The sequence below is a fragment of the Manis pentadactyla genome, chromosome 12, assembly GCF_030020395.1.
Source record: "Manis pentadactyla isolate mManPen7 chromosome 12, mManPen7.hap1, whole genome shotgun sequence".
NCBI lineage: Eukaryota > Metazoa > Chordata > Mammalia > Pholidota > Manidae > Manis > Manis pentadactyla.
The window spans coordinates 6,553,587-6,580,770 of NC_080030.1; the positions used below are offsets into that span (position 1 = coordinate 6,553,587).

Consider the following 27,184-nt stretch of genomic DNA (forward strand, 5'->3'; position numbering starts at 1 on the left):
AGCTTTATTCGGTACAGCCCTGAACTGGAAACGACTCAGATGTCTTCCACTGGGGTAAAGGGTTAGAGCAACTGCGTCCCCCCGAACCACGGGATAATACTTGGCAACGAGAGGGCATGTTGCTGACACACAACCCCTGGGTGGATCTCATGGGTAGTGCAGTGCAAGAACAAGCCAATCTCCAGAGGCTGCTGTACGGGTCCATTTATGTGACACTCTTGAAATGACAGAACTAGACAGACGGAGAACAGGTTAGTGGGTGCTGGGGCTGGCAATGATGGGGGCAGGGGAGGGAGTATGGCTGTGAAGGGGAAGTTCAAGGGTGATCATGGTGGTGACAGACTAGTCCTGGGTCTCGGTGGCAGTGGTCGTTGTGGGAATCTGCCCGTGAGATAAAACCGCGTAGACCCAGGCACACACACTGTCCTCATGCCAACTGCCTACATCCTACAGTGACCTAAGACGTGAACAAGGGGCGGAGGGTACATGTGACCTTTCTGCACCACCGCTGCAATGTACTGAGTCTCTGATGATTTCAGAAGAAGTCTGTAATGAACAAAAACATCGTCACGGCCGCCAGAGCCCCGGAGCGCCCCAGCACAACGTCTCAGCTCGGCTGCTGTGACAGGCCACCACAGACTGCGGCAATGAGCGAGTGTCCTCCTCTTCCCACTTTCCCTTCCCCTCTCAGAGGGAAGACGCAGGGCAGGGCCTTGGGCAGGGTTACTGGAGAAGGTGCCAGACACACAAAAAGCAATTCGGATGGCCGAGGTCTGGCAATAGTTCTCCATAAGAATGCAGGCTTCAAAAACATTCAGAGAGGCGTCCCCGTGCAAACGGGAACTGCCTGGGGAGCTCATGGCAGATCACGTTCATCTGGGGAGACAGACAAGAGCATGGCGGTGATAAAAAGCGATGAGAAAATTCGAGAAGAAAAACGGGGCGATCCAACAGGATGTAGGGCTGCTCTGTTGAGAGCTGGCAAAGGCAGAACCTGCTCCTGGGTGAAAACCTGGGGATTTTGTTCAGCAGCCTCACCAGTGGCCACCAGGTACATCAGAAATGGGCAAATGCGTGGAGATCAAGGAAAGGTCCATGACCCACAGAGCTACCAGCTGGCCCTGGGCTCAGTCTGGCAGGCTTGCCACCCGGGCGGGGGTTTGGAACAGCGCCTCTGACGGGGAGCTTGGTGGCCGGGCCAGGACTTTGAGGCTCAGGTACCCCCTTCTGTCCCTCCTGCCAGCACGGGACACCCGTGGCCAAGGAATACCCGGGTCTACTTGGACTCTCATAATGGGGCTCTTTGCTGAGCAGGGGGCCTCTCCTGGGACCAGGGGAACTGAGTATCATTGAGTCCCCCTTTTTTTCTTTCTTTTTTTATTGTGGGAAAACGTACGTAATATTTATCATGTTGACCACTCGTAAGTGTACAATCCAGTGGCATTAAATACATTCCCTATGCTGTGTAACCATCACCACTATCTGCCTACACCCCAAAACTCCGTCATCTTCCCCAACAAGAACTCTGCCCCCATTAAACAGAACCGCCCCTCCCCTCCCCCCAGCGGCTACCTTCCCACGTCCCGTCTCCGTGGGCTCCCCCGTCGCTGCAGTCACAGAGTACCTGTCCGTCTGGGTCGGGCTTATTCCGCCCTGACCCTCAGTGTGGCTTCATGGGGAGACGGGGTCTCCTCAGGGCAGGGCCCTGATCTGACGGGCTTAGTGTCCTCGGGGGAGGCAGCAGGGAGCTGGGGGCCTCTCCCTCTCTCCTCTCCCATGCATGACAGGGCCATCACCAGAAACCTAATTTGCTGCCACCTTGATCTTGAACTTTTTTTTTTTTTTAACATAACAGACAGAAGGTGTTTACAGCCATTACAGCTAACAGGTGGCCAGTCCCGGGTGGCTCTGGGCACAGTGGGGAGGTAGCACAGATACAGACCCCTGGGGTATCAGCAAGGTGCTGGCTGACTCCCTCACGAGACCCTTGTTGTAAAGGGAGAAGAAAGGACCAGATGAGCACAGGCTGGGTGACTGGCCATTCAAACTCACTGGCCATTCAAACCGAGCTCAGTGGGGAACGGAGCTCGAGTAGAAAGAGAGTCTCTATGGAATGACAAGACTCTGTCCTCGGTTTTGCCTGAAACGAGAGCACGGGTGGCTGGCTCCCCTAGCGGATCCACGACGGCGTGGACTCCTAGAGCTGCCTGGATAGAGGGATGGCGAGGAGTTAACACAAAGCTATTCTGACAGGCTACGGTGAAGGAAATAGCAAGAGAGTCAGCAAAGACGGGTGCGGTGGGGGCCCCCACCTGCAGCGGCACAGGCGAAAGAGCTAAGGGGGGTGTGGGGTGCCTGCTGGTAGGCTCAGTAAGCCATGGGTGTGGTGCCCGCAGGGCTGGGCCATCTCAGGTCACGTCAATACCAGCGTGAGGCTGAGGGTCGGGAGGGCCAGGCTGCTGGCTGCCCAGGCCTGCCCTGAGGTCTCTCCCAGGCCCGGGCCACGTTCAGTGAGTGGGTGCTTCACCGTGACACTGGATGGGAGCAGCATCTGGGAAGCCATGTTCTGACGAGCACCACAGAGGTGCGGTGCAGGTGGGCCGGGGACCCCACAAGGGCCAAACTCGGGCCAAGCCCAGGGTGCCCAGATGGCGGACAGAACAAGCAGGCGACCCCAGCTGTGTCTCAGAGGGAGAAAGGGGCTGGTGCTCAGGAGAAAGGAAGCCCGGACGGCAGGAATCCGTCCTCGTGAAGGGCTGGCCCATGGGTGGGCGTGGAGGCAGGCTCTCCTGGGGGGCGGCGGCGAGGGGGCGCCGATGCCGATGAGGAGTTTCTAGTTTTAAGTAAGAACTGGACGGCAGCCGCCCGGGACTTCACAGCCGGGACGAACCGCTGCTCCATTCAATTTAATGTCAGTGAGGTCGAACCGTTGCCGATAAGCAGCCATTTCTGATCTACAAAGTGACCGTTCCATGCGGTTCCAGCTTTCACGTGGACGAGCTCCCGCTCACTGCACAGTCTGCGTCTGGCCTTTCTGCCCCAGTCATGCCATGGACATTCGCCATGCTGGAAAATACACTTCAGAGGTCTTTTACACTTCCTTCCGTATAAAAATCTTTGCACTGGCTGCAAAACTGCTTATTAAATACATATTCCTGGGGTGCGCCTCACATTTCACGCAGTATAAATAGAGCTGTGAGGGACGTCTGAGTGACACAGCTCATCAGCACTGGTGCTTGCTTGTGATAAATTCTTATCGGTAGGTGGGTGCCCTGCCCATGTTCCCCAGCCCACCCTTCCAGGCCACAGCACAGACCATCTCTGGTGCTGCCTGAGAGCAGGCCGGTGCCTGTGCGGTCAAGTCCTACATTCGCTGCTGGTGAGCATGCTGGGGTGCATTGGCAAGTCGGGTGGGGAGCCCAAATCTCCGGTCCTTTGGTACCCATTACACAGGTTCCCGCTGGGCGCTATGGTGCGCTGGGGGCACACATCCATCCCCGACTAGGTAACTTGGAAACTTGGACTGGACTCAGACTGCCCAGGAGAGGTGCCCTCCCCTCTACAGCACGGAATCCCCGCCCCATTCTCAGCACAGCCCCTCCAGCATGGGACCGTCCCTCTGTGCTGGTGGCATGCCTCCAGGGGGGCACCTGCTGAACACTGCCTCCTCCCGCAACCCAGGTCCAACTGGTCCCGTGCCCAGCCTCTGCCTACTTAATGGGCCTTGGGGCTGTTCCCTGGTCATTTAGGCCAAGTGGCGACGTTCACGGGTGGCTGCCTGTCCACTCCCATCTGCCCCTACCTGCTGCACACCTGATTAGTGTCCCCACGGCTTTGCTGTACGTCCTCACTCCCTGGCCTGGTTGGATGGGCCCTTCCCAGACCTCATCTCTCACCCCCATTTGTACTCTGTCCCCCAGCCACACTGACACACAGCACCGGGGAGTCCCAGAGCCCCGAGGCACCTTGGCCCAGAGGCCCCTTTACCTGGCAAGCTCCCCTGCTCCTCCCCGCCATGGTCTAGGCCCTCCCCTGCACCTGCCTTACCCCTATGCACACGCTGGCCACAGCTTTTATCACACCACCTCCTGCCTCACCAGACCTAGACTTCGAGGGCAAGGGTCAGGTGTTACTCACCTCTGGATGCCAGCATTGCTCCTGGCGTGGTACACAGACCTGGTCCCTGCTGGGAAGGAAGTGGGTGGGGGGGGTCCACCCAAAGGCGAGGCCTGCAGGCATTGGTTCCAAGCCTGTTCTTGGCTATTTTATTTTAAAGGCAACCTGCCACCTTTCCACTTAAAAAACAAAAAAACAATACCCTCCACAGAACAGATTTGGCTTTGCCGGAAGGTGTGAATTCTTATTTTTCTTAATAAACCTTAACCTCACAGATTTTTGTTTTTGGATGGGGGAATGGCCAGCTTACTCATTCCATTAATAAATAAGGCATTTCTTTACATTAATGTCTAAAACTGAGACGATGTTCCCCTAAATTATTCTTGTTTAATAAAGATAAGGCTGAATCACTATGCTGCATAATTGAAAGCACTATAATATTGTTTAACAACTATACTTCAATTAAAAAAAAAAAGGCACTAAGGCAAACTGTGCTGGGCGAGCCATCTGGTTGGGGGGAAATAAAAAGAACAAAGATTCTTGGGCATGAATCCAGCCAGCTGAGGATTATGGTCCTAAAGTACAAACTGTGGTAGACTCCAGCACCGAGGATTCCTGGCTGATAAGAAACGGTCCTTATGAAACACTGATAAGGGTGCCTGAAAGAATGCCACCTACGTCACTGTTACCTGAATTCCCTCTTAATTAACAGCGTAAGAGTGAACTTAAAATGTAAAAATGGGAAGAATTAAGATGAAAATTAACCCAATATTCATACCATCATTTACAAACATCTCTGGGCCCTGATCTTTATTTGCATGTGTGCACGTTTATAGTTATAATCGTGATGAAAAGACAGATGTGTCACATTTTTTGTGTTGTGGCCTTTGTAAATATCGCTTTCATCGTTTCCCTGTTGCCATACATTTGATGCATTCCAGTTTCAGACATGAGGCTCAATGAGACAGAATTATGGAGGCAAAGGTCAGAAATGCTTTCTGATTTCAGATATGCAGCACCAAGTCGTTTTTCCAAAGGACTACACCAGTGAGTACAACCTTGCAGGAAAATAGGTATAAAGAAAGAAAACCCGGAAGGTGATACAACAAAATGACAGCTAATCGTAGCTCCATGGGATCATGGGTGTCTTCTCTCATTTTTCTGGTTTCCAAATTTCCTACAATGGTTGTATGACTTTCATTTAAAAGTAAAGAAAATTAGTATTAGGAGGAACATTAGGGGAAGTCATGAGGTCATCTGCCTTGGGTCTTGAAGGATGAGTAGGAGGTTGTTACGAGAAAATAAGGAAAGGGGGAAGGCAGAACTACAGGACCTACTTGTACAATCTTTTTTTTTAAAAACTCTTCTGTAAATCTAAAATTATTTCCAAATGAGTTTGAAGAAAAGCTCAAAGTGGGTGGCAACAATATTTGATTGCCAACCCCAGTGAGCACTGTCAGTTTCCCCATGGCCTGGCTATATAAGATGGGTAACTTCAGTCTTCCCCCAAGGGTGGGGCTGCAGAATTAGGGACATTTTGGTATGTGATTATTCTCTTCCGAAACAGGTTTTGGAGACAGGCAGAAAAGGGGTTTGAATCTTTTGACTGTCACCTGCTACCACAACCTCTGTGACATTGGCCAATTACTTAAGTCCCCCTGAGATTGTTCAGCCATCTGTGCAAAACAGTAAATGGCATCCACCTCGTAGGGTTCTTGGGAGGATTAAATGAGGAAATAATTTAAAGGGTTCAGGAGCAGAGCAAGGGGGTCAACTGTTAGCATCCTCAGGCCTGCCCTTAACACCAAGCATCTAATTCAAACTGACATTGTCCTGACCGCAGGTGGGACCATAAAGCTGCCTTAACACCAGAATACAGGAAACTCCAAAACACTGGGAAGCAGGGGAACTGGGGCTTAGCTCCCCCCAGCTGACCCCTGCACTGTGCGGGCAGTTACAGCTTACGATAGGCTGTTATCCACAAACATAATAGTGGAAAACAGTTCACAAATCAGTTCAGAACAAACACATGCTCCCAGACAGGCTGGGGACCAGGAGCTCCCTTCACAGGGGATGGGGCTCCACAGGCTGCAGACAAGGGGCTGAGGGCGCCCCTGGGGGGCGAGGACAATGTGGGTGGGAGACGAACACAGCTGCCCCGCAGAGGGAGGGGAAGGTGCGCCAGGAAGCCCCCAGGAGAGGCCTCTCTGGGACCCAGTGGAAGGGAAGTCCCCAGGAATTAAGTCTTTGTGGAGACTCAAAAGAGCAATTGCTCCACCCCAACCACCCATCAGATCCTTCCTCCCTCCCAATTCCTCCCCTGAACCCACAGGATCACGCGGCTCCCTCCTCTCCATGTTTCCACATCAACCTGGCCCCACCTGACTCAGAAACACGTCCCTCGGGGAGCGACCGTTTAGCGTGGGTTAGGGAGATGGGCCGGGGCCAGGCCCCTCAGGTTCAAACCCCTGCCTATGAGACCCCGAGCACGTATAAGCTGCTGTACTCTCGAAACCCTGAAGCCTGGGTGCGGAGGCGGTCCCAGGGCTAAGGGTCGCTCTGCAGAGCTGTCCGGGATTCCCTGGGAGGGCCAAGTGCTGGCTTCGGGGTCCCTGCTTTGCTGGAAGTGGTCCTGGTACCAGATTGCATTTGTTATCTTTGGAGTGGGGAGGAGGGGAAAGGGGGTAGGAAGGCTCTATCACAACTATGAAACTACCATTATTACTGTTATTATTATTATTATTATAGATACTGGCTCAAACTAGCATCGTCACCATCATCTGATACTCCCGAGTTTTCTCCTCTCGGGCTCTCATTTGGTCCTCGCCTGCCCCCCTGTATTATGCAGATGCTTATTTAGACCAGTGGCTCTCAGCCAGGTGTGATTCTGCCCCCCAGCCCCAGGGACATGGGGCCATGTCTGGAAATACTTCTGCTTGTCTCTGTGGGCAGGGTGGGGGTGGGCTGCTCCTGGTATTGTGTGGGTCGTCACTGGGGCCACTGCTCAACTTCCTGCGACACAGGATGCTCCCCGAGTGCAGCGAATTGGCTGGTTCCAAATGACCACAGGATGAAGGCTGGGAAATGCTGATTTCGAGGCAGGCCCGGGAAACCAAACATCTATTCACTCAAGTTCACTTGGTTGGCTTCAGCTGATGCTTCAGTTGCTGAGATTTTGGGGTCCTGACTATGACACTGGGGCAAAGGCCACCCCTGTGGTCATCACCTACAGCTTTGATGGAGCAAACTTTCTACATCCTCATCTTCTTAAACCACATGGTAAATGACCTGGCGGGACAGAGGATGGAACCCAGGTCTGGAACCACACTTCCCAGATGCCAGCCTTCCGGTGGCACGCCTTGGGATGTCAAAGGTTGTGGGTATCCAAGACTTGCTTTTAAGTTCTTGCAAGACCCTACAGTGTCACCTGCAACTAGTGCACAGAACTCTTAAGATTCAACTAAAGAAATCGTCTGATTCAAAAATGGGCAAAGGACTGGAATAGCCATTTGTCCAAAGAAGATATAGAAATGGTCAGCAAACATGTGAAAAGACGCTCAAAGTGATGGATCATTAGGGAAATGCAAATCAAAACCACAATGAGATGCTACTTCACACCCAGTAGAATGGGGTAGTTTTTAAAAAATGGAGAATAACAAGTGTTGGTGGGGATGCAGAGAAACTGGAACCCTCATATTCACCTGGTGGGGATGTAAAATGGTGCAGCTGCTGTGGAAAAGTTTGGCAGTCCCTCAAAAAGTCAAGTGGAATTATCATATGATCTAGCAATTCCACTTCCGGATATATACACGAAAGGACTGAAAGCAGGGACTCAAAGACATACGTGCACACTGGTGTTGGCAGCAGCATTATTCACAGCGGCCAAAAGGTGGAAGCGACCCAAGTGTCCATCAGCAGATGACTGGGTAAACAAGATGTGGCCCCTCCATACACTGGAATATGATTCAGCCTCGAAAAGGATACAAATTCTGACACCTGCTACCATGTGCATGAACCCTGAGGACACGGTGCTCAGTGAAATAAACCAGACACAGAGGACAGACCCTGTCTGATCCCACCCCTGGGAGGTCCCTAGAGGAGCTGCATCCATAGACAGAGAAAGCAGATGGTGGGGTGAGGGGATGGGGAGTGAGTATTTCATGGGGATAGTTTCAGTTTGGGGAGATGGAAAGTTCTGGAGATGGAGGGTGAAGATGGCTGCACAATGATGTGAATGTACTTAATGCCACTGGGCTGTACTTTGAAAAACGGTCAAACAAAATTTTTTTTAAGGTGCAACTAATGCTGCCGACTTGAACTTCTGGGTGGCTACTCCTTGGCCATCATGGATTTAGTCTTCCCACAAACCAGACATTGCCCATGACAGAAGACAAGCACAAAACGGCACGTAAGGATTTTCTGCTTTCTCCACTGGGAGCCACCCTGCGTGACAGGCCTCAGTGGCTTCACTGCGAGACTGGTTCCCACATACAGGGACCCTCCAGGCCTCTGCCTATCTTTGCCTTTTGGTGCCCAAGCGCCCTTCACAAGTAACAAGGATAGTTAATGGAAAAATGGGAACAAAACCCACCCCATTCGGTGTTTTGAGTCATTCTGATGAACAAGTTTAACCACCACCCACGGGCCAGGCAGAGGTGTCCCCGGAACTTTTTACCAAGAGATCTAGTAAGACTTCTCCTCAGGATGACATCATGAAGACCAGGAAATGGCCTTCAGACGTGGGGTTGACAGGGAGCAAATCTAAGTCAGTTCAGGAAGGAGGACAGAGGTGTGACCTAGAGAGCGGAAGGTGACTGCTGAAGGGAAGCTGCATTATTCACAGCTCTGAAAAGGAAGGTGATGGACTAGCATCGGGCAGGGAAGCCCCTGTACTGTCCAGGCTGCTCCTGCACATTACCTGCTCCCCTCTGCTCGATTTCCCACTGCTTCTGGTGTCAGGGATGAGGCTCAGACCCCGAAAACGTACACGCCACATGCATGAGGCTTTCTCAGCACACAAAACTCCACCAAGGCCTGGCGGGGCAGGCCTGCTTTCCTCTTCCGTGTCTTAAACATTCATGTTAATTCCACTGACAGTACAGAGATCAAAATGAAAAACATTTTAATGAAAACAAATGATTTTGAAAAGATTAATTCATGTGTACCTACTATAAATCTGAAATCTTCCAGAAAACCCCAGCTGGCCTTATTATTATTATTAAAAAAACCCAACAAACCCCATACACAAAAGTAAATTCGAAATGGATCAAAGACCTGAATGTAAGTCATGAAACCATAAAACTCTTAGAAAAAAACATAGGCAAAAATCTCATGGACATAAACATGAGCGACTTCTTCATGAACATATCTCCCCGGGCAAGGGAAACAAAAGCAAAAATGAACAAGTGGGACTATATAAAGCTGAAGAGCTTCTGTACAGCAAAGAACACCACCAATAGAACAAAAAGGCATCCTACAGTATGGGAGAATATATTCATAAACAACAGATCTGATAAAGGGTTGACATCCAAAATATATAAAGAGCTCACACACCTCAACAAACAAAAAGCAAATAATCCAATTAAAAAATGGTCAGAGGAGCTGAACAGACAGTTCTCCAAAGAAATCCAGATGGCCAACAGACACATGAAAAGATGCTCCACATCACTAGTCATCAGAGAAATGCAAATTAACACCACAATGAGGTATCACCTCACACCAGTAAGGATTGACCCCATCCAAAAGACAAACAACAACAAATGTTGGTGAGGATGTGGAGAAAGGGGAACCCTCCTACACTGCTGGTGGGAATGTAAATTAGTTCAACCATTGTGGAAAGCAGTATGGAGGTTCCTCAGAAAACTCAGAATAGAAATACCATTTGACCCAAGAATTCTACTCCTAGGAATTTACCCTACGAATGCAGCAGCCCAGTTTGAAAAAGACATATGCACTCCTATGTTTATCGCAGCACTGTTTACAACAGCCAAGAAATGGAAGCAACCTAAGTGTCCATCAGTAGAAGAATGGCTAAAGAAGATGTGGTACATATACACAATGGAATATTATTCAGCCATAAGAAGAAAACAAATCCTACCATTTGCAACAACATGGATGGAGCTAGAGGGTATTATTATGCTCAGTGAAATAAGCCAGGCAGAGAAAGACAAGTACGAAATGATTTCACTCATCTGTGGAGTATAAGAACAAAGAAAAAAACTGAAGGAGCAAAACAGCAGCAGACTCACAGAACCCAAGAATGGACTAACAATTACCAAAGGGAAAGGGACTGGAGAGGATGGGTGGGAAGGGAGGGATAACAGGGAGAAGAAAGAGGGCATTATGATTTGCATGTATAATGCGTGTGGGGGGCACAGGGAGGGCTGTACAACACAGAAAAGACAAGCAGTGATTCTACAGCATCTTACTACGCTGATGGACAGTGACTGTAATGGGGTATGTAGGGGGGACTTGGTGATGGGGGGAGTCCAGTAAACATAATGTTCCTTATGTAATTGTAGATTAGTGATACCAAAAAAAAACACTTTAATGTAGGAAATAAAGAGCAAATGTGAGCAGAGGTGGCTGTAAGGAGGGCAGAGGAAATCAAACACTTGACAGAGGCCAGTGGGTCTCCCTGTGAGGAGGTTCCATTAAAGCATTCTGTTAAAGGTGGAAGGCAAGAAAGAGAGACACGCCGGGACAATGCCAGAACTGCTTTCAGTGGCCTGGGAAATTATTCAAGGGCACTTCAGTAAGAAGACAACCGAAATGGTGTTGGGGTCTGGAGGCTTAGATGGAGCCTCCACAGGGAGTCCCCAGTGCACACTCAACACCTCGCTCCCCTCCCATGTCCCTCACCAAATTTACAAAACCAGAGTCAGGGTCCCAGAAACAGAGCGGTAGAAAGTGCAAGTCTTTGCAGGGGTCGGCAAACTACAGCCCTCAGGCAAGCCACCTGTTTTTGTCAATAAAGTTTTATTGGAATGTAGCCACACCCACTTGTTGCTAGGTGGGGTTAGAAGAGCTGTGACAGGTTGCAGAGTCTTAAGTATTTACTATCCACTCACTGCAGAAAAAGTCTGCAGATCCTCGTCCAATTGGCTGGTTCTGGAAGGGAGGGCCATTCCCCACCAATCAAAATGCACCCAGCAGGGGTCACCAGGCCCGAGAAACTCCCAATTTTTATCCCTGACACACGGAAGGGAATGGAATAAAGGAAGCAGGGAAGTGGATTAACCGTGTGAAGTCATTACTGAATTCCAGAGCCCCGGAACTGGCTAGGCTGGTGACAAATAGGGACGCGGCTGGTTTCTGAGCATCTCAAGCTCCCCTCAATCCTAAGAATGCCCATTATAACTATTAATGTAAGTCAGCAACCAGCTCCCTTAGTGGGAAAATTCCAGAACCTTGCAAAGACCTTCATTAGTAGCCCCATTAATCCTACAATGGTGTGAGCTTGAATATATTTTAATATAGCTCATGTCTCAAGGTCAGGAAGAAAACCATTTCATGTCCTTACGTAAGCTAGGTGCAGGGCTAGGCAGAAGGAACATGTTTTTCCCACTCTACACTGACAGGACTTGTATTTGCAGAAGGTGTTATCTGAATGCCCGCGGAAGGAACAGACTATAGAAAGCATGGACAAACAGCCAAACACTTGGCACCCTGTAGTATCAGGCACCTATGAGTACTTTACAGCAAATGATATTCACAGACAGCACAGATTTAGAAGCTTTTCAAGCAAGACACTAGTTCTCCCTAAGAGCACACCTTTTCTCCCCCAGCTCACTGGGTTCCCGAGAGTCAGCCTTAATTCAACACTTATTTTAACTTTAAATATCTGAAGATGACTAGGTGTTATAAAGGATCTAAGGAATAATTATTAATAACTTGTAAGCTTGTTTTCACTTGCGAGTCACCAGAAATAGAAGATCCTGTAGTGAGTTGAATGGGATTCCCCTAAAATTCTTGTCCCCCCAGAACCTTAGAATGTGGCCTTCTTTGGAAACAGGGTCTTCGCAGATGTAACTGAGTTAAGGCTCTCGAGATGAGAATACCATGGCTTTAGGATGGGCCCTAGACCCAATGACTGCTGTCTTTACAAGAGAGGACAAGGAGATTTGGACAAAGACACACACAGATGCAGGCAGACACCTGCGAAGGCCAGGTGAACGTGGAGGCAGGGACTGGAGTGACACAGCCACAGGCCAAGGAATCACAAGCCTAGGCCACCGTCTAGAAGCTGGGAGAGTCGAGGAAGGACCCTCCCCTAGTGCCTTCTGAGGGAGCACAGCCCTCAGACACCTTGATTTCAGACTTCCAGCCTCCAGAACTGTCGAGAATAAATTTTTGCTCTGTTAGGCACCCAGTTTGTATTATAGGAGTCCACTTCCATGAAACGTCCAGAACAGGCAAATCTACAGACAGGAAGGAGATTCATGGTTGCCAGAGGCTTGGGAAGGGGGAAACGGGGAGTGAATGGTAATGGGTGCGTGATTTCCTTTTGGGGTGGGGAGAATGTTCTCTAATTAGACAGTGGTGATGGTTACACAACTCTGTGAATATGTTAAAAACCACTGAATCATACATACACTTTAATAGGATGAATGTTACAGTATGTGAATTATAATATCCCAATGTACAAAAGCAGCCGATGAATGGCTGACCCCCGAGTTCTCAGGAAGCCAGGAATCTGGAGGGGCTTCCCCTTTGATTGTTGCTTTTGGAACATTCTAGAAGAGGGAGAACCAGCAAAAGGAAAGGTTTAATTTAGCTTCCTGATAATAAAACAATTGGGGCTACTGACATATTCTTAAAAAGCACTAATTTACCAGACATGACTTATTCTCCAGTTTCTGGAGCAGACCACAGTGGTTGCAGTTATAGATATATATACACATACATATTTTTCCCCCACTTCATTAATGAAGTTATATTTTTAAAATAAGAAAAAAGAGCTAAGTTGTATTCACTGTCGCTACCCTAGTACCTGGTACACAGCAAGCTGGGTGGTAATCTGCTGAATGTACGGACACACCCAAATGACTGAGCCCTCCACAAGCAAAAACAACCCTAGGAAATAAGGAGTTTATGCTTCTCATTTTACTGACAGGAAACTGGGGATCAGGGAGTTTAGACAGCATCTCCATACCACAAAAGCACACCTGAGCTCCCTGCTACCACCCTTCAGTTCCCGAGCTCATGTGTGCGTGTGCCTGGGGGTGTGTGAGTGTGTGAAGAAGGGGGAATGGCAGTGAGCTGCTGGACGCAGGTGGAATCTGGAGTAAAGAGAGTTAGAAGCTTCCACTGGCAAAAGGAGGTGCAGGAAGGGGCGGTGGGGGAGGGTTGCTCCTAAGGCGAATAGGAAGGTTGACCTTTCAAGCAGTGGAGATGAAGAGCGGGTGGGTGCAGGATCCTACGGCTGCTGGAAGAAGCACCATCAAAGGTGGCTGGACACAGCGCAAACGTATCCGCTTACAGTTCTGGAGGTCAGGAGTCTGACCTGGGCTGGCAAGGCTGCCACCGCACTCTGGGGGCCGCCTGCATGCCTTGGCTCCCGGCCCCTTCCTCCGCCTCCCAAGCCGGCACAGTGGCGTCTTCTAAGCCCTCCCTCCGAGCCCTGCTTCCACTGCCCACCTCCTTCTCGGACCCAGACCCTCTCTCTGGCCTCCCTCTCACAAGGACCTGTGATGACGCAGGACCCCTGGGTAATCCAGGATCATCCTCCCACCTACAGATCCTTAATCACACCTGCGAAGTCCCTTCGGTCACTAACCTGCACTTCTTGGGCATTAGGGTGTGGGCATCCCTGAGGGGCCATTATTCCTCCTGCCGCACTGGTTCTGTTTTCACAAGATCCAGGTGGTGGTACAGGCTGCCTGTAAGTTACAGGACAGAGGGGAGAGGTGGACGTCCCTCCGGTCTCCGGAGCCATGCCTCTCCACACACAACATGCTCTGGGCCAGACAAGGGTGGCTGATGCCTGCTGGGAATGACAGAGAAGCCCACGAACTGCAAGCGCGCGGAGACCACTGGGCTTACAGAGTCAGATTCCCGAGGCTTCGGCGTCTGGTTGCAGAAGCGTGTTAACCAGATCACTGCTCTCCGTGTCAGACTGATTTTGTTTTCGCCTCTGATGGATCTGGCATCACTAGCTGTCTGGTTCTCTGCCTCTCTCCTTCCTCCCTCTGCCCCCAACCTTTGGAGGCAGTGACTGCTGGCTGCCTGCCCTGCCCCCACTCAATCCCCAATGGATGGTTTACCAAGGGCTGCTTTCCACTATTCTTGAACCTTGAAAGACCATGGGGAACAGGTGGAGGTAGGAACAAGGGACCCTTGATCCAAGGGCAGGGAGCACAGCTTCCCCCTCTCGGCTGCAAAAGAAACTCGAGTGGGGTCAGGGCTGGTCACACCCTCCGCATCTACTAGCCCATGCAGTGCGAGAAGAGTTCTACTAGCTGATGGCCTTGAGCCCACCTACCCTGTCACCCACGTCACACTCTCTACCACACTGTCAACTAAGCCCCGACACACCTACCTCTGAATAGATGTGGAGTCTGTCCTCTTTTCTCCGTCTATACTGTCCTTATTTAGGCCCAAGTCATTCTCCAAAGGGCCTCCCTATCTCCAGCCTCCAACCTTTCCAAGCCATCCTCCACCCACTGATGGAAATAACTGCAGAATCCTCCACGGGAACACCCCACAGGAAATGCCTGTTGCAGTGGCTCCTGATCAGCAGCACACGGGTCCTGACTCTGAGCCTTTGCACACGCTGTTCCCCCTCTGCCACAGGCTGTTGAGGCTCAGCCCAACCACCAGCCCTCAGGAGAGAAGGGGCTCTAGGGACGGTGCCTGGGCCATATAATCCAAGGGGAAATTCTGGCACCGCATCTCTGCCTCCGGCTGTCACAATGGATGGCACAGAGGACTTGGCACTTGAGGAGAATGAGAATCTATTAGTGTCAATAATCTAGCCAGTGCCATTTATGCTGGTGAGCTGTTCTCTTTTTCTTTAGGATTCGCTTATCTTTACCCCTTGGCCTTCTAGCTCCCCAGCCTCAAATCACTTCTTACATTCTGCCCCAGCCCATAACCATGTCCACTGTGCTTCTAGTTCTCTTTCTGTGCCTGTCTCTTATTTACCAGCTTTACCGAGATGGATTCACATACTATACAATCACCCACTTGAACTGTACAATTCGATGGCCTTCAGTGTATTTAGAGTTGTGCAGCAACCACCACAATCAATTTTAGAACATTCTCGTCTCTGCATGGAAACCCTGCACCCCTAGCTGTCACTCCCCATTCCCCCTTCCCCAGCCCCAGGCAACTGCTCATCTACTTTTTGTCTCTGTGGATTTGCCTATTCTGGCAATTTCACATAAACAGGATCAGATAGTATGTGGCCTTTTGAGGACTGGCTTCTCTCACTGAGCATGCTTTTGGGGCTCATCCATGTTGTAACATGTATCAGAACATCACCCCTTTTTATTGCTGAATAATATTCCATCGTGTGGGAGACCCTGTAATTTTTTCCTGTTCATAAAAGCTGATGAACATAAGAGTTGTCTCCATGTTTTGGCCATTATGAATCCCATATGAATCATGCTCCTATGAACACCTGTGCACTAGTTTTTGTGTAAACCTATGTATTCTTTTCCCTTAGGCATATATCTAGGAGTGCAGATTACTGGGTCATGTGATAATTCCAGGTTTAACCTTCTGAGGAACTGTCAGATTGTTTTGCACACTGGCTGCCCCACGGTCATGGATGAGGGCCTCAGTTTTTCCATCTTCTCTTCTCTTTAAATTCTTTGATTAGGAGCCCCACAGTGGACACTGTAAATGGTCACAAGGACTTGCTATTCATCATACCCCGGTATTAGGAGAACATAGCCGAGTCCCTTATTGCTTCGGATGCCCAGGGATGCTCAGTATTTTGTTCTACATTGTGTCTGGTCAGTCACTAGCCATTCCGGTCTTGTGAGGGGGCGATGTGAGTACACGAAATCCCCGCTGGGGGTGAGTTCGCCATTTATTATTCTTTTTAAATTCAGTTTTGCTCTGCAAATGCATTTCAGCCCACCAGAGGGGTCCACAAACGGGGCATAACTGTCCTTGCATGCAGGATCATGCTAGAGTCCAGCCGAGTAATTTGATGTGGTCCTTCCTTCTCTCCATCTCACACTGCAATGCACTGGCTGAGACCATCTCTTTCTCTGCCCTTCTTACCTCCTGCAACCCACCCTTAAGAATGACCAGCTGTTCAAATGTTCAGGCATTAGATAGTGGTGACAGTTGCATGACCTGAACATGAACGTACTAAAAATCCACTGAAGGGTACACTTTCAATGGGGAAATTTTGTGGTACCTGAATTATAGCTCAATAAAGTTGCTATATTAAAAAAAAGCAAAGTGACATAAGTATGAAATGTAATCACGCACGACGTGTTCAATGTATAACCTTAACCTTAATTAAACCTTCAGAATTATTTTTTTTTTCAAGATGAGACATAAATCAGTGTGCGTATTTGCTACTTGGAACATAACCGGCTGAAACTTTATACTCAGTTCAAACTAAGAATCTTAAGGACAAAAGCAGAGAGGCAATTTAGTTTACACCCAAAGGGGGAATTTTAACAACAAAATCTGCAGAGCTGCAGGGGTCCTTTCACTGAGGCGACCGTTTTAATCGGCCTGTCCCCTCCCCCACCAGTCACATTCCTCCTCCCAACAATTCCCACAGGCGGCCGCTCCCGAGCTGTTTTGCACCTGTAGAGAGGGTTTGCAGAACAGCAGCTCTTCACCACTTTTCCGGGGGGAAAGGAAAGTTTAACCAACAAGTAACAAAGACACAACAACTGGCTGGACTTAATAAAGGTCTCTGAGCTTTCACTTATTCAAGAGGGCTGAGATGGAAATGTCTCAGAAGTCGGAGATAGAGTTTGAAAAAAATGGAAACAGGACCCAGGACGACGTGGAAGAATGAAGGAGACCTTCACACAGGGATCAGAAATATGCTAAACATGTGGTAGGTAAACACCCAGGGAGGTACAGCTGGTGACCACAGCCCTGGTCTCAGGGACTGGTGACATGGGCTGCGGCCCTGCGGCCAGCCCTGACTGCCGCTGTGTGCCAAGAATGGAAATTATACCACGGCTTATGCCAGAAACACTGTATGTGCCACTTCAGCTTTCAAAGCGCAGGCATTCTCAAGACAAAAGTAAGAAAAAAAGTGAAAGCAAAGTATCACTTTTCTGTTTCTCTAACTTACGCCATTTAAGATGAAATAAGCTATACAAAACCAAAACAAATTACTTTTACAAGTAATAAATTTACTTTGCCTTCTGGCCGTATACTTATATGCTTTAGCACTTTTTTTCTCAAAACAACAAATTACTGAGAAAGCATATCCTCCTTTCTAGTCCTAACAACAGCAGAAATGCTCCAATTTTCCAGATTCTTTATTACTTGGAATGTCAACCTCAAAATACAGGATGGGGGGCAGGCAGCATACGAATATGCATAGATATATTTGGCTTTTTGAGCACTCGCTAGACGCCAGGCACGCTGCTATTCAAGTTGCACATATTATATCATTGAATCCCCAAACAATCCTTACTCCCGTTTCAAAGATCTGGAGACTGAGGCTTAGCCGGGTTCCATAGCTAAAGGAACTGGGACCAGAACCCAGGTCTGCTCTGACACTCACGCCTGCGCTCCTGACATTTCATACAGCTCTAGGATTAATCATTCACCCAGCCGCCTGCAAAATCATCCCCAAATCGCCCTTGGCCGTGAGGTTGTTCAAGCTGTCCTCAACTCCCTAGAAAACAGGAAGACAAGAACGCTCCAGGCTGGAGTTCCACGCTCTCCCAAGGAAGCAAAGCCGGGGAAATTGTGTTCACCTCCGTAGTAAAACTTCGTAAACTTTTGCCCCTCTGGGCCAGGCATCTCTTCTACGGGCTTCGATTTCAATAGAGCAACAGGTACAGAGCGGGGAAGACAGCTACAGTCAACCGGGCAAAGACCAAGGGCCTCGCATTGCTGCCTGCAATGAAAGCTCCACCGCACCATTTAAGTTAAATTCCTCCACAAGAAACTGGAGAGGCGCAAGGAACACCCCCAAAGTACACACACTTCGTATGAGTTTGTGACCCACACGTTCACGGGTCCGGAGGACGTCCGCTCCTGGGAGCAACTTCTCCACGGAGGCCTGTGCCAGTCATGGTTAGGGTTAATACTACATCCCTGGTCCTGCCCGGTTGCTCCTGAACCTGCAGCCCGGTGACCTTTTCCTCCCGAACCGCGGGAGAGGTTGCACCGCCCAAGGTCTGAGGCTTGTATGTGGCCGGCGGGCACCGCCTGCACCTCCGCAGTGGCCACACGGCGCCCACTTACACTGACGGGGCAGCCTCAGCGCCACGACCCAACCGCCAGCTCCGAGGGGTACAGGGCGCCCGGTCCGAGGCCACCGCAGCCCCGGGGGTTTTGCGCCCGAGGCCGCCCCCAGGGCCCGACGGCGCCTTCCCGGGGCCCACGGCCTCCCTCGCGAGCCGCGTTCCCCTCGGGCCCGCCCCGCCGCGCTCACCTCTGCCAGGTGCCCTGCAGGCCGCTTGCCGCCGGCACCACCGCCGCCGCGGGCCGGCCCCTTTGGATCGGCAGCCGCCCGCAGCGCGGAGCCGGAAGCGGGCAGCCGCACGGGCGAGCTGCGCAGGCGCGGCCCCGCCCTCAGGGCGGGACAGAGCGTGTGGCCCGGAAGTGGGCGGGGCCGCGCGGGCCGGCGGGGCCTGGGAACTCCGGACTGTGCAGCAGAGGCCGTGCCCAGAAGGGTGGGCGGGGGTCGTTCGCGCTGCAGTGTTGGGGCGCCGGGCGTGAGAGGGAAGGGTACCCTCGATGAGGGTAAGGGCGGGCCTGCGGGGCTGGGAGCACCTTGGGTGTGTCCTAAGGGAAGATCAGCTGGCTTGGGGGAGTCTTAGGGTCCAACAGGGGACTGGACGATCAGCAGGGCTCGGGGCGCCTAGGGAGGATCCTAAGGGGAGAGCAACAGGGTTGGGAGGAGTTTGGGGGACAACGGGGTCCTGGGTGATTAACGGGCCTGGCGGGGCTCCTAGGGGGAAGGATAGCGAGGTTGGGAGACTCTTGGGGGAAGTCAGGGGTGCCTGAAGGGGAGGGGTCTGTCGGCGCCTGGGGGCAAATCCTGGGTCCGTAGGTCTGAGAGGGGAGGGTACAGGAGATGGAGAGAACAGGTCTGTCACCTGCCAAAGAAGGCAGCAGAGATTACAGGAAGCTAGACTACAATTCTGGGGAAAATGAGTCACATACCTCTCAGGTGATCCTAGACACCCAATATAGGTACCACCAGATGCCCCAAACACATACCAGACACCCAGGCAGGGGCCATCGGATACTTAAAACCAGCTTTCAGTTCAGACACCCCACCTAGGTCTTTTCGATACCCCAGAACTATTCAGAATCTGAAAAACATGTCAAATACCTCCAAAGTACCAGATGCCTTGAACTAGGAGTCATCAGATACCCCCAAATAGGCCTTCAGATACCCAGAGGCCCCACATGGGAACATTCAGATATTCCCTCCAAACCTACTAGATGCCCCCAACACATATGTTATCAGATGTCCCCAAACAGGTATTCAGAGTCTGAAACACATGCCAGACACCCCCACACAGGTGTTCATAGACACCTGTAGACATGCCAGATGCCTCCCCTAGTGCCAGCATGCCTTCAGGTGCCATCAGACATCCTAGCCCTGAGGCTGCTTGTCCAATCTAGGTCCCCCACAGGTGGGGCAGTTGGACAGTAACCAGGAGGAAGTCAAGCATCTCTCATCTAAGGTTCAAACTGGTCAGCCAGGCTAAGATCTCCCCAAACCAAACTCACTTCAAATGCCCACAACCTGTGGTGGAGAGCCCTCAGTTCAGAAACTGGGTGGCTGAGTCCCCAGGTGACCTGCTTTCAGTTTTCTGGTCAAGAGAAGGAACACATCCAGGGAACCCAAGTTTCCAGAAGTGCAAGGGCATGCTCCACCTGAAACCCTACCCAACGGAGGTCAAAAGCTCTGGCACAGGTATTTTGGAGGTCTCAATGGATCAGTGCATGTTCCTCTCTGAACTGCTCTGACTTTTGGACTTTATTGTAAAAGCAATTGGGAGCCACTGAAGATTTTAAGCAGGAAGAGCGGTGCGATCCCTGGTTATAGAAACCTTTGGGTTGACACAGTTCCCTCCCAAATGCAGAAACCAACTATTTCAAAGAGCCTGGCAAGAGGGAAAGGTGTATCTTGCCTTTCTTTTATCCATCAAACCATTCTGCATTTCTTGAGGCCTTATCATGGGCTAAGGAGACACAGGGAGCTTGAGCCTATTGCATTTCTCAGTCTTGCGGCTTGTATGGGGCTGTCCTGTGCATCCAAGGATGTTAAACAGATTCTCTGGTCTCTATCCATAGATGCCAGTAGTAGGACTAAAATTGTCTCCAGACATTGCCAAGTGTCCCTTGTGAGGCAAAATGGCTCTTGGCTGACGGCAACTAGCCTAAGAGACTGGCACTGATATTGCCTGCTCCAGGCTTCCTGGGGAGGTGGACCTGCGCTTTGTCCTAAAGGCTGAGTAAGGGTCAGGTGGCCAAGGGAATTCCAGAAACAGTGCTGGATGAGCAAGGCTCAGGTGAAGTGCTTGGGCCAGCGAGCCTGGGTGGCGAAGTAGTGGGAGAGAAAGGTGGAGGGGTAGGCGGGGTCAGATCATGAAGGGCCCCAAAGGTCAAGTCCAGGAACAGGATTCTGTCAGGAATGGCATTCTGTCAGCGGGGCTGGTTCCTGGGACAATATCTCAGCTAGTTAACTGGGAGACCCACCTTTCATAATTACCTGAAGCGTGACTCATTCCCTGTTCTATTTACTGTCGGACTGTTTCCTCTAGGGGACAGAAAGTACCATCTGGCTTTGAATACCTCTGATGGTAGGTTGAATTTCAGCAAGTTATACAGGGAGACGCCTGCTCTCAGCCTGTTGGGAGTGAGACACAGCCACTGTGGCCCCACGGGCCTCCTCAGGCATGGGTAGGGGCTGTGGTCAAAGCCCAGCATTAGGGTTTGTTGTTTAGATGCTAGCTTTGCCTCAACGAAACTACCATTGCTCAAACATACCAGATGCTAAATGCTACCCACATCATTTCTTTTACACAGACTCAAATCTTGGTGTTCTTGGTCTTTAAGGGTTGTTCTGAAAATCAAGTGTGTCCAGGAAGTAAAGCTTGATTCTCACCATCCTGACCCAATGAATCAAGTAGGGAAAGAAACAACTAGGAACCTGGCAGATGTTACCTTAACCAGGTGATAAGGTTAACATCCTCAGGGATGCCACATCCAATAGCACTGCCCTCCTGCGGGGCTGAGTCAAGAAGGTTCCTAAAACCCACAGTGCTTGTCTAACTAAGAAAACATCAGACAAACTAAGATTGGGGGACACCATAGACAACACGTGATGGTCAAGGTCATGAACAATGAGGACAAACTGAGAAACTCTCACAGAGCAAAGAGTGGGGGATGATCAGAGATAATGCAGTATCCTGAGTTGGAGCCTGAAAGAGAAAGAAATGAAAAAAAAAAAAAACTGGGGAAAGCAATAAAATCTGGAGTTTGGTTAATAATATTATACCAGTGTTGGTTCCTGAGTTGTGACGGATATTCTGCGCTCATGTAAGGTGCTAACATGACGGGAACCTAACTGACAGGTGTAAGGGGACCCTGTCTGCTCTCTGCACTTGTCTGTAAATCTAAAATTAAAAGTTTAGGGAAGGAAAGGGATCCCCCACTCCTCTGGAGTGCCAGGAGGAGTGATTCTGGTGCTTGGAGTTCTGGGAGAGTTGTAGCCTCTGGGTTCAGGTATCATGCCAAATGCAGTGCCGCATTCCAGCCCTTAACCTGTGGCAGCCTGACACTATCTCTGGGTAGACAGCATCGGAACTGAGTTGCCTTGGACACCCAGCTGGTGTCTGAGAATGACTCGGCAGTGGGGGGACAAATCCACACATTGGAATTAATCCCAGAATCTTTCCTGAATCCTTCTTGCCACACTGTACCGTTTGAATTCTTGCTACATACTGCACACACAACCTTTTCTAGCAGGCATTTGCCGGTGCCTGGCTCCCCATTTCCTCCAAAGCGGGGCAGGCAGAGCTCGTTTGCAAAAAGGCAAACTTTTAAATCCCAGGAGATGACTGGAACCATCTCCCTCGAAAGCCTCTTGAACTCAGGACTCTTTCCTGAGCAGAGACTCTTCCCGTCATTCCCCGGAGAGCCCTGGGAGGTAGGGTGCTGCCTGGCAGAGGGTGAGGTGTGAGCAAACGGTCCCTGCCTTTAGGGACCTGGTGCTCCCCAGGTTTCTGCGGTCACCTACACTTGGCAAGGATGAAACGGGATGAGGATGCCAAGAGCGAAGGAGGTTATGCGAACAAGTTAGAGGGAGTAAAGGGAAGCAGCCGCCATCCAGGAGGGTGGGCTGGGCCACCGGACTTACCAGGGTTCAGAAAGGGCTGGCCACACAGTGGGCAGCTGGAGTGGCCGAAGAGGGTCCCCTGAGCCAGCTGGTGCCCGTTGATACATTCCTTCCTCTCTCGGGCATCCTGAGCCTGGTCCTTTAGAAGCACTGGGCACTTCCCCTGGGGGAGGACAGAAGGAGGCCTTAGAATGCCCTGTGCATCCAGACCCGCTTTGAATCAAGGCTCTAGGGCCAGGGGCACCCTGACAACCTGGAGAAGGCGGGGGGGGAGTGCCCCCCAGCCTGGCCCCCTGACCTTCTCCTTCTGCCTGGTGACTCGACTGCGGAGGGAGCTCAGTCTTCGCTTCACCCTCGTGCTCTTGTTTCTCTTCTCGATCTTGGCGGCACTGTCTTCGCTCCTAAGGCGGTGGGGGGAGATGGATGAGGAGGGGCGGTGGGCCCTGAGGGCCATTCGGAGCCAGTTCTGCAGGTCCTTCCTGGAATCCACCTGGAATCCATCTCCCTGGGGCCTCCTTATCCTATTTCACCCCTTCAGTGGCTCCTGACTCTCTCCCTCCTTCTCTCACTCACTTATCACTCAACAGACATTCACAGATGTTTGCAAAGTTTTAGGAACCTCAGGGACTGGGTTTGCAGAGGGCAATGCCACACGGTTTCAACATGGCCCCTGGATGGCCATCTTTGCTCTGCCCGTGTCCGCCCCTTCCTCTGACTCACGTCGCCCCCTGTGTGCACCCAGTCTACAGACTGTGCCCATTCTTCCGGAGGGACATCTCTCAAAGCCAGCTGTTCTCTTCCCCTGCAACGTTCCAGCCCGGATCACAGGCACGCCTCTCGTGGATTACTGGCACATCCACTTTTAATAAATACTTATTAAGTCAGCTGCAAACCAACCCAGCCCCTGCAGAATCTATTCGCCGGAGGCCGATTCCACACCTCCAGTCTCCCTGGCTTCTGCTGACTTCCCTCACTTTCCCTCCTCCCAGTTCTGCCCTGATGCCATTTTCTAGGCCTTGCAATTACCTGCCGAAGGCACCTTTTTTCTTCTCCCATCTCTGTGTATTGGCAAACTCCTACTCTCCCATTGGAACCCAGCTCGAGCTGTCACCTCCTCCAGGAAGCCTTCCTCTGCCCTCCCAGGGTACAGGAGGAGGCTCCCTCCCTTGCCATCACTTCCACCATTGGCCTGATTGTTCCAGCTAGACGGTGGGGGCCCCAGCTCCTGCCTGGAGCTCGGGGCCTGGCACAGAGGGCCACCAGTGAATGCTTGTGCCAATCCAGTGCCACCCCTGCCCCCCAAGTGCCCGTCTGTGGCATCTCTGTGTACTTACTCTGACAGAAACTCAAACCAGGTGAGGTTTGAGTGGCCTCCTCCAGGGCTGACCGACAAGCGAGCCCTCTGTCGGGCCCTGAAGGAGCAGAAGGGACAGACACCTGGGTCAGCAGTCCCCCCCAGCTGCTCCGTCTCCTGTCTTTCTCCCCCAGGCTTCTGAGGACAGGTGTGCACCAGGTGCTGCAACTGAGAGCCGCGCCCCCACCCTGCACACGTGGGCTCCGAGATGTGGTTATTGGAGCTGGTTTTCCAGCAGAGGGCAGTAATGAGTTTCGGGCAAACAAAATCAACGTCAGGAAGGTCTTCTAGCAGATGGTAGGTAGGTAGTATCTTGGGAAAGAGGCATCTTTTCTCAAGTGTACAAAGGTACCCCAAAGGCTAGAGGCAGCTTGCTCCTCCCCAGCTCATGTCCCCCACTTGTCCACTCCCACCCCTGTCCTCCGCTACCTGTTCTCCCAACTTCTCCCCCTGGCCTGCCCACACCTGTCCTCTCCCATACCTGTCCCGCACACCCGGCCACTCCTCTACCTTTCTGAGTATGTTTTTCCCCTGCGCTTGCCCCCTCACATCTGTCCCCCGACCCCCGTTCCCTCCCACCTGTCTCCCCACTCACCCATGGTACTGTCGAAGTTCTTGGAGCACCTGGTGGACCATCAGCCTAGCGGGTGGTGGATAAATGTGGCCCCCAGTTGCCCCAGATTAGACATTCTTGCCAGGATGAGCTGTGATTGCCCGACCCTAACTGGGAGCCCCCACCCATCTCCCAGTGCTATGTCCAGAACCTTTCTGGGGGGCCTGGGTCTCTCCCCCAGAAAAGGGTGGTATGGGAGAGAAGACCAAGGGGGGCTGAGAGGGACCCTCCTTGACCCCTTGGCTGTCCACTTGGGCCCCACCCCCACCATGGGGCAGGCACTCACACGTGGTCTGGCTCCACGTGGTCCGGCTCCATGCACTCCAGCACCGGCGGCTCCAGGCCTGGAAGCATCCCCCGCCCCAGGAGGCACGGGTGTGAGGGGGCTCTGGTGCAGAACCAGCCCTGCATGCCTCCACCCCCCACCCCACCCCTCCAGACCTGGAGACGGTCCAGATGGGACTTGCCATTCTCAGGGTGCAGAGGCCCAGAGAGGGCAGAAAGCCAGGGTCAGAGGTGACCCCAGCATGCCACAATCGCTTACAATATGCTGAGTGCTTTGCACGTGTGCTCCCAGTAAACCTCCAAGTGGCCCTAAGGACATGGTCCTATCCTTGAGGAGAGAGCCACAGAGGCTCCGAGACTTGCTCGAAAGTGGCAGGTTGGGGTTTAGAATGCAGGTCTGTCTGATACCAGAGAGATACAAGCTCCTGGGATAGAGATTCTGAGACAAAGAGGGAGATAGGGACACAGAGAGAGAGCGAGAGCCCTAGGAGAGCAAGGTCAATGTGATGTGCTGACTCGTCTGGCTCGAGGTCCCTGGGGGAATGCAGGGGGAGATGCTGGAGCCCCCTTCCCCTGCCCCCCAGGACCCCAGGCATTCTGCCCGGTTCCTCCCCAGGGCACCCTAAGCCCCCTCTACCATAGGCCTTTCCCTTCTCAGTCCCAGCCGGGGCCCCATCCAGGACACCTGTTTCCCTCCCTGGTTTGAATGAGGGAACCCCCCAGGCAGGGTTACCTTGAACAGCTGGAGTGGGCACCTCCAGAGCCCGAGACATTTCCAGGGAGCTGCTCGCATCAAAGGACATGGGTACCGACTGTGACCTCACTCTTCTTTTGGGGCTGTCACATTCCTGAGGGAAATAAGCATCTCGCTAAGCTGGGGAGGCAGCGGGGGGCTGCAGGCAGGCCCCCCAGATCAAGGGTCCCCAGCCCATGCCTCCAACTGCAGGCAGAAGCTACCTGCAGCCACAGGGCACGGGAATAGGGTTGTATCTCCACAGCAGCAGAGGACTGGAGCCATCCACACCCCAACCCCAGCCACAGGCTGCAGGCCTGGCTGAGAACCCTCTCCCTCCAGCTGTGGGCTGGAGCCCCAGAACTCTGGGCTACTGATTCCAGCCTGTCCAGAATTTCCCCCCAGGTCAGGTCATGGCAGAGATGCCATAGGCACAGCCCTGAGCATGGCTTCTCCAGTGCTCTCCCCAAATGCAGACTCCAGTCAGAGGGGGGGCTGCCTTCCGGCTGCAAAGGTGCAAGACACGCCCCTGCCCACCAGCCCATGGGCTGCATTGTGGTCAAGGAGCCCCTAGTATGGAGCCCACCCCAGTGAAGAGCTCCCAGGCCTGGGCTGCAATCTCAGGACCCAGGGAATCCCCAATCACAGGTTACCCTACAGACAACCCCGCAGTGGTAGGTCAAGCCCACCAGCTGTGGGTAGGGTACTCCTTTCCACCCACAGCAGTGCTGGCTCCTGGGCCCAGATGTGTGTTATTATCAGAGGCGGCGGCAGGTTGCACCCACCTTGCCTGGGGGCTCTGCTGGGCTCCCACCCCCAGACACACACTCTTGAGTCCAGGTTTGCAGACCCTCTTCAGGCAGGTTCAGAGCAAGGCTAGCCAGGGTCCGAAGGAGACAGGGTCCCTCATCCACGGCCGAGGCATTGAGGCTGAGCCTGGTGGAAGACAGGAGGAAGTTGGGGCTTCAGTGGGTCTCTTTTGCATCCTGCAGCTGCCACGCCATCTCCAGCATCCATAGGTTTGAGGGGGGACCTGCAGGTGATCCTTAGGGGCAGCGAGGAGGCGGGACACAGCGAGGTGTCCAGATCTCCTTATATCAGAGAGATAGTGGGCGTCTGGTTGGGGGATTTGCTGGGCTACATTTGCATCAAAGACCCATTTTTTGTACAGACTGGACTTCTATGTGGGATGACTTGGGAGGGCTTGAGGGAGACAGGTAGGGGTGACTAAGCACCCCTCCCACTGTTTGGGGCTACCACAGTGCTGCATGTAGAGTCGAGCACACAAGCGTATTTTAATCACAAGTGCATCTGTGACTTTGTGCACATGCGTGCAAACAGTGTGCAAATCACATGTTTAGGCTTATGTACACGGGTTAGAGCAGAGTGAGTGCGCAAGTCTGCAGGTTGAGCATGGCCGTGTACATCAGGTGTGCACACGCAAGCATTCATGCTTGGGATCGTGTGTGCCTGCAGCGAGCACACACGGTCGTCACTCTGGGTTTGTGTGTGCCCATCTGGTGTGCAAATGCACATGGCCCATGCACACAGATTTGCATGCATACA

General features: G+C 51.9%; 1 protein-coding gene across 1 annotated transcript in view; it reads right to left on the bottom strand.

Annotated features, from left to right (window-relative positions):
• Positions 1-27,184, bottom strand: part of ARHGEF18 (Rho/Rac guanine nucleotide exchange factor 18) — a 63,856-nt gene that overhangs the window by 25,839 nt on the left and 10,833 nt on the right. Inside the window, exons 4-10 of the mRNA XM_036879352.2 lie at positions 26,404-26,554; positions 25,619-25,733; positions 24,887-24,944; positions 24,583-24,627; positions 23,968-24,045; positions 22,932-23,034; positions 22,655-22,796 (exon numbers count right to left, since the gene is read on the bottom strand). Coding sequence (XP_036735247.2) covers positions 22,655-22,796; positions 22,932-23,034; positions 23,968-24,045; positions 24,583-24,627; positions 24,887-24,944; positions 25,619-25,733; positions 26,404-26,554 — 692 coding nt within the window. The remainder of the gene's footprint in view (positions 1-22,654; positions 22,797-22,931; positions 23,035-23,967; positions 24,046-24,582; positions 24,628-24,886; positions 24,945-25,618; positions 25,734-26,403; positions 26,555-27,184) is intronic.